The sequence below is a fragment of the Hibiscus syriacus genome, unplaced genomic scaffold (genome assembly GCF_006381635.1).
Source record: "Hibiscus syriacus cultivar Baekdansim isolate YM2019G1 unplaced genomic scaffold, ASM638163v2 tig00113072_pilon, whole genome shotgun sequence".
NCBI lineage: Eukaryota > Viridiplantae > Streptophyta > Magnoliopsida > Malvales > Malvaceae > Hibiscus > Hibiscus syriacus.
Genome location: NW_024063438.1, coordinates 175,792 through 182,623, shown reverse-complemented (window position 1 = coordinate 182,623; position 6,832 = coordinate 175,792). Strand labels below are relative to the sequence as shown.

Below are 6,832 nucleotides of genomic sequence, written 5' to 3'. Positions count from 1 at the left end.
TTCAAATAAGATTAAAATAACCTAAACATTATGAATAAAATAAACCTAATTGAAAGAATTATTTTATAAGGGATATCTATAATATTGAATTAGGATTGACCAATCAATTACTTTTATAAAATATAAATTTATTTTTGTCAGAAGACGAAAACTAATTTTTATTTGTTAATATATATATAAAATTTGTTACATAACAAATGTATAAATTCCAAAAAGAAAAAAAAGGTTTGAAATACGGCATGGTCGCACACTTTTAGATTCAACCTTTTTGCAACCATCAAAAATTAGAATCCACAGTTTCACCGTCGTTTGTCGTCATTTCCGCTGTCGTTTTATTCCTTTCTCCCCACCACAAAGAAACCCTGATCGTGCCAAAATAATTAATACTAAAATATAAAACCCCCGTGTATTTAGATCAGAAGGGGCGGCGGCAACTGGAAGAGCGTGATCGGACGTCCCGTTCCGTTCAGGCGGGAGGCGGCGGTATCTTTTCCGTACAGGGGAAAAGGACGGTTCCTTTTGATGTTTTTGATGGGCGATCTCCGAGATTGCTCGCCTGAACCAAACTTCGTGTCGTCACGAGACAGATCTTCACCGTCACCGTCGAATCAAAAGGAGATTAGTGCGGGGTATTGGAGAAAGGCGGAGGAAGCGACGCAGGGGATCATAGCCATGTCCAGCCAACTGTTGTTTCAGAAGAGAGAAGAAAAGCGGTTATTGTACGTTCAGAGATTGATTAGAAGCTATCTTGGTTGCGAGGTCAGGTTATTGAACATTAATTAAGCTTTAATTAGCATAATATTATGCTAAAATTTCACTTTCTTTTTTTTCCTCGTAGAACGTTAACATTGCAAAATTAGCAATTTAGGTGGAAATTACTACCGTGTTCGATATATATTAGTACAAGATTTTTAGAATGGAGTATAGCTTAAACTTAATTACAGTGTAGTTTGAAGTTACCTAAGAAAAAGCATGATTATTATTTTTGATAGAATTAAAACTAAGAGTGATGGTGGTCTGATGCTGATTTTCCTCCTTTAAGAACCTATAATTCAGTTTAAGGTAATGTGTTTTCCGACAAACTGAAGCTTATTAGTATCTTTACTTAGTATTAGAAGGTGGGGTGTTTGTAATTGTTAAACCTCTGTCATTCCTAAGAGAAAACTGTTGATAACAACTAATAGTTGTAGAAATCAACCCAAGTGGAAATTGAAAACTCTATCACAGGGACGCTTCTGTCATGTTAATATTCTGTCTTTATGAATGCCATGTGTAGTTAATGTCTCATCCATTTCCATTTAGGTATGAAATTGGCTGCTTTGCGTATTTGACATCTGCGATCGATCAAAGTGGTTCATTTAGTGGGGTTATCTATGGGTGTTTAAACTTCAAGTTTGCAGAGCACTTAAAAAAAATTACCTGTTACAGTTAAATTCAGTTTGGAAATTTGCCATTTAATGTTTGCAGCTGAATCTAACCTGGCTGTTAATGACAGTGTAATATATACATTTATTTCAGTAATATCATTAGTGACATATTGGAATGAGTGACGGTATTCTACCTAAATAGTAAACACAGGTAATAATGAGAGAATACTAAAGATCCGACACAGATTTTCTAAAGTCTGATTCAAGATACTTATTAGATCGAATAAGCTCATTAGACCTAATAAAATTATTTTGTGTATCCAGGCTAATACCAGTACAATCCATTTCTTGATAAAATATGATAAATTAACCAACCAACAGAACACTTGTTACAAAGAACATAATGTTGTTGTGTCGGAATATAAATGTTGACTAATCTGGGTAACATTGAACTTGGTAAATGAAATGGTTGAATAATTGAAAATTGAGATTATTCAAGATACACATTGAATGCTGAGATTACACATTGAATTTCTGGTAGTACGTCCATAATAAAAGCTTTGTGATCATTCCGGAAGAAATGAAACAAAAGATACGGGACAGGTGTCTGTCACGACGGTGTAACGTATACTTTTTATTCAGTAATATCTCTAAAGTATATGTTTTATTTCAGTAATACAGTGGTGACATATGTCTCATGTCATAATTTTTGTCGTTTTGTTTCTCTGGTTTTCATAGCTATTGATTGGTGTGCCCGTGATCATAAAAGCATTCATTTGAATTAGTGATCAGCTTGTATGGAAATTAATCATTTATCTTGCATTTATTACAGGTATTTCCATTTGGGTCAGTGCCCTTGAAGACCTATCTTCCTGATGGGGATATTGATTTAACAGCCTTTGGTGGCCTAAACCTTGAGGAGGCTATGGTTAATGATGTGTGTTCTGTCCTTGAAAGAGAAGATCATAACACTGCTGCTGAGTTTGTGGTGAAGGATGTCCAGTTAATTCGAGCTGAGGTTTTTAATTTTAACTGATATGTTCTTATAGATCTTTGCTTAGTCAATTTATTTGTTTTCTTATAGATTTTTTACTGTAACAATTTACGATTCAGAAATCATTTGTAGTTTGCAATATGAAAATTTGGCTTTTGTGGTGGCAGGTTAAGCTTGTAAAGTGTCTAGTGCAGAACATTGTGGTGGATATCTCATTCAATCAGTTAGGGGGGCTATCTACCTTGTGCTTTCTTGAGCAAGTAGGTTGGGTTTGTTAAAATTTGGGTGTGAATGAAAGCTGTTTTCTTACAACTTAGTTCATCTATGAAATAGAAAGAAGGATCTGCATTGAACTATCAGTAGATATTGGAAATGTTTTGATGCAGACATGTTGTTTCTTGGGTTTGGATCTTTTGGTGCGTTTCTAACGTTTAGGAAAAAAAGATGCATCCTTTGCATTGATTGAGATGCATGAGGTATGAATATATTCTTCTAAGATCTTTGAAAGTTCACCATGTCAAGTAGGGAAACTACCTATAATTTCCCTAATATCTAGATTCTATGTAGCATAATCAATAAATAGGTCTCTGTTTACTTTCCCTATTCATTGACAGTGAAATCTCTCTCTCTCTCTTTAAATAGATGACAATGCATTTTGCCCTTTCCTGATTTCATTTGCTAATATTTGCTGATCTATGAAATACTTCAGATATGGACTTAAGATCTCTGTTATTCCATCTTTTATAAATTTATGTTTATATTGGTATGTATACATATTGGGAGAGCTGGCTTGGGTTTGCGGGTGGCTAATTGGCTTTTACATTGTGGTAACCAGAAATAAACCCTTTAAATATGTAATATTAACATCCCTGATAATGTTACAGGTTGATCGTCTAATTGGAAAAGATCATCTATTTAAACGTAGTATTATACTGATTAAGGCTTGGTGCTATTACGAGAGCCGTATTCTTGGGGCTCATCACGGCTTGATTTCTACATATGGTTTGGAAACATTGGTGCTCTACATTTTTCATCTATTCCACTCATCCCTTGATGGCCCTTTGGCGGTGAGTACTGCATGATTTTTCCACCCTCAGCTAATTTGATCTCTTAGCTTTTAACTATTTGAATATATTACAGGTTTTATACAAGTTTTTGGATTACTTTAGCAAATTTGATTGGGAAAAATACTGCGTCAGTTTGAATGGTCCGATCCATTTATCCTCCCTGCCAGATATTGTGGGTAAGCAACAACATTAGCTTTCATGCCAAATCTTGCCCCTATACATGATTAAGATTCTTATGTCTTTTATCGTATCTCATGCAGTTGAGACGCCTGAAAATGGTGGAGGAGATTTACTGCTTAGCAATGATTTTCTCAGGGAATGTGTGGAAATGTTCTCAGTTCCATCAAGGGGATTTGAGACTAATTCACGGACATTCCCTCAAAAGCATCTAAACATAGTAGATCCTTTAAGAGAAAACAATAATCTTGGTCGCAGTGTGAGCAAAGGTCAAATAATTTTTCCATAGGCAAATGCCATTATTCTTTTCATCTGAACTTAGAACTTTCTTTGGGAATAGCAGAAATAGTTTTTTTTTCATTTCGTAACAGGGGTATTCAGGCTATCTTGTTTTCGTATTTTTTTAGTGATTCTTGAACTGACAGAGAGGATAAAAGTTCAATAATGATTACCTTTTCTCTGTAGGGAACTTCTACCGAATAAGAAGCGCTTTCACTTATGGGGCTCGGAACCTAGGGCAGATTCTTTCCCAGCCAGAAGAAAGAATTGGAGATGAACTTCTTAAGTTTTTCTCGAACACCCTTGATTGGCATGGAAATGGGCTATGGCCTAATGTTCAAGATCCCGCTCCATTGTCTATGTATAGAGGATTTGGTGCAACATCACCAGCTTCAGGTACAGAGTCATGTCAAGAAGATCAAACCCTTTATGAGTCGGATTCTTCAAATTCAAGTACCGTGACTGGGAATTATAGATCTGATTTAGAGGGATCATTGCACAAAGTTAATAATGGTGATGTGTTTGGTAGGGAAGCAAATTTTAGTAGAACCTTTTGTGAGCCGGAGGGTTCTGCAAATTCGGTATGTGTTTCAGAAATTCGTCACACGGGGGATGCTACAGACCTGGCAATCTCCAAAATTCAAGGTCTTGTAATTTCAAATAATGCGCATAAATCCCCTCCAAGTGCAGAGGACAGTTTTTCCTCATCAGGTCATGTAAGTGTAAGGCATGCACCTCATCTCTATTTCTGTAACTCGTCTTTGGATAATGGGGAAATGAGAAATGGGAATTTGGAATATAAACACCCCGAAAATTCTGGCTCTACTGAAAAAAATGCAAGTTGTGCTATTCTTCCAGCGGGCAGTGAGGAGATGGGTGCAAATGTACATAGTGATCACAGCGTGAATCAGTTGTCATCTAGTCTAGGGGTTCAGTCTCCTTTTGGCCGGAAAAACCATCCATTGATTTCAAATCTTGCTTGGTCATCTGAGGATCTATATCCTGGGCATTCTGGTTATCCAGCTTTCCGCAGTAGTGTCGGAAGTCAGGAAGTTTTGAGCTCATTGTCTGATCTTTCTGGGGATTACGATGCAAACATTCGCAGTTTGAGTTCTGGCCAGTGGTGCTATGATTGTTCCCTAAGTGCATCCGTTCCTTCAATTTCTTCACCTTTGATTTCTAAGCTTCAGAGGAAGAACTCATGGGATGTAGTACGCAAGTCAGTGCAATTTAGGCGAAATGCAATTTCCCCAATGAATGCCAACAGTGTTGTCCCACAACAAGCCTATCCCATGAACCCACCAGTTTTACCTGGTTCCAGCTTTGGAATGGAAGAAATGCCAAAACCTCGAGGAACAGGGACATACTTCCCCAATCCCAGCACGGTATACTCATTCTGCTCCTTTGGATTGAGCTTCTAAAATTTGTGCTAAGATCAGGAAATTTAGTCTGGTGCAAACTTGCAGCATCATGGTGTCGTTTTGCTGCTGTTGGTTTATTATTATTATTATTATTATTTGTTAACTGTTCTGGTTGAGCCTTGCTATCTCAGTTTTGTTTTATATGCTTAAATCATTTTGCAGACTTATTACAATGATAGGCCCTCGACACCCAGGGGAAGAAACCCAGCTCTGGCAAGATCACCTCGCAACAATGGCCAGGCCATCACACCCCCCAGAGCCAAATTCACCACAGAGGAGCTGTGACGTGGCACAAATACAGACAGTGAATCAAGGTGCTGGAAAATCTGTGTCGTCTGAACTCCGACATTCTGCTTCTGAAAAAGCATTAACCCATAATGCCAATGGCTCATTGCATCGACCAGATAGGTTTGTAGAATTTGGGTCAATTGGGGCTTTACCTTTGGTGCGAGCCTCCACAGAAAGTAGCAAGTCGCATAATCGTGGTTCTCCTAATGCTCAAAACTCAAGTGCCAGTCAGCTACAATTAGGAAATCGAAGGCTAAAATCTGCTGCAAGCATGGACCAAGACAGGTTTGAGAATTTATTATTTTTTTGTCAGAAATTTATACACCGCATGGATAAAAGCTCGGCCTTTTATAACGTGCAGGATACTTGTACAATCATTCCATTTAAAGAACGAAGAGGATTTCCCACCTTTATCCATCTGAAAACAACAAAGAGAAACGGATCAATCTTAATTTATACAGTTGAAAAGTTTGGAAGAACAGTGAAGACAGTAAATGCTAACAAAGAACGCCTGGAGCCTCAGCTTGTGTGAATATGGCTGTTTGATAGCCATTCCGAAGCTATTTTTCATGTATGGAGTCGGATTAGTGTTGTGTGGTTAGAAAGGCGTATATGTACAGTTCGACTAACCCTCGTAGCTGTATGTTTTAATGGTGAGTTACTGATGTATAGGATTGTGGAATGATCCCTTGGTTTTGATATCCCAGCCTCTAGTTTTGATAACACAGATAGTGAGTTGCCTGATTGCTGATGTAACTTATACTGCAGAATAGTCACCACTTTTACCCTTCTTAACTCAGCAATGGTTGATCGGATGGTAGTCTGTTTTACAATTCCATATTTGAATAGGTTTAATCGTCATTTCTTTCATTAATTTACGATGGACATTTACGAATGGATCATTATAGTTATGATATAATAAGGCATGAATGAAATGTTGGGACACGAATTTATATATAAAAAAATTAATTATATGAATATTTGAGGTGTTTTTATTGAAATGTCATCCGTATCACTAATAATTACCTGACTGACATTCTCACCTCAAATATTATCGATCTAACATTTTTTTTGACACGGTGATAATAAAGTGCGGATCGCCTTCGAGGGGTTCTATTTGAGTTGGCATCACGTAAGGAAAGGCGCAGATCATCATTCGCGTCTACGCGGGGTTTTGTATGCGTTGGCGTAACGCCTTCGCGGGGTTTTGACACGTATGGAAGGCGCAAATAATGATCA

General features: G+C 37.4%; 1 protein-coding gene across 2 annotated transcripts; it reads left to right on the top strand.

The window, feature by feature from the left end:
• Nucleotides 1-297: 297 nt before the first annotated feature.
• Nucleotides 298-6,359, top strand: LOC120185233. 2 transcript variants are annotated; one of them, XR_005522104.1, is made up of 9 exons: nt 298-759; nt 2,200-2,385; nt 2,529-2,621; nt 3,246-3,428; nt 3,502-3,604; nt 3,689-3,874; nt 4,071-5,269; nt 5,468-5,878; nt 5,955-6,359. XR_005522104.1 is itself a non-coding variant. In XM_039189516.1 (8 exons), the coding sequence occupies exons 1-8, from the start codon at nt 523-525 to the stop codon at nt 5,588-5,590; spliced, it is 2,310 nt and encodes a 769-aa protein (XP_039045447.1). In that variant the 5' UTR covers nt 298-522; the 3' UTR covers nt 5,591-5,922. The 2 variants fall into 2 exon arrangements, 1 of the variants encoding a protein (XP_039045447.1); XM_039189516.1 differs by lacking the exon at nt 5,955-6,359 and having other exon boundaries at nt 5,468-5,922.
• Nucleotides 6,360-6,832: the final 473 nt, after the last annotated feature.

Bases quoted from the DNA above. Each gene is read 5' to 3' on its own strand.
- LOC120185233 (XM_039189516.1), top strand. From the start codon at position 523: ATGTTTTTGATGGGCGATCTCCGAGATTGCTCGCCTGAACCAAACTTC. The intron at 2,622-3,245 runs GTAGGTTGGGTT...ATAATGTTACAG, and splicing joins CCTTGTGCTTTCTTGAGCAA to GTTGATCGTCTAATTGGAAA. The intron at 3,429-3,501 runs GTGAGTACTGCA...AATATATTACAG, and splicing joins CCCTTGATGGCCCTTTGGCG to GTTTTATACAAGTTTTTGGA.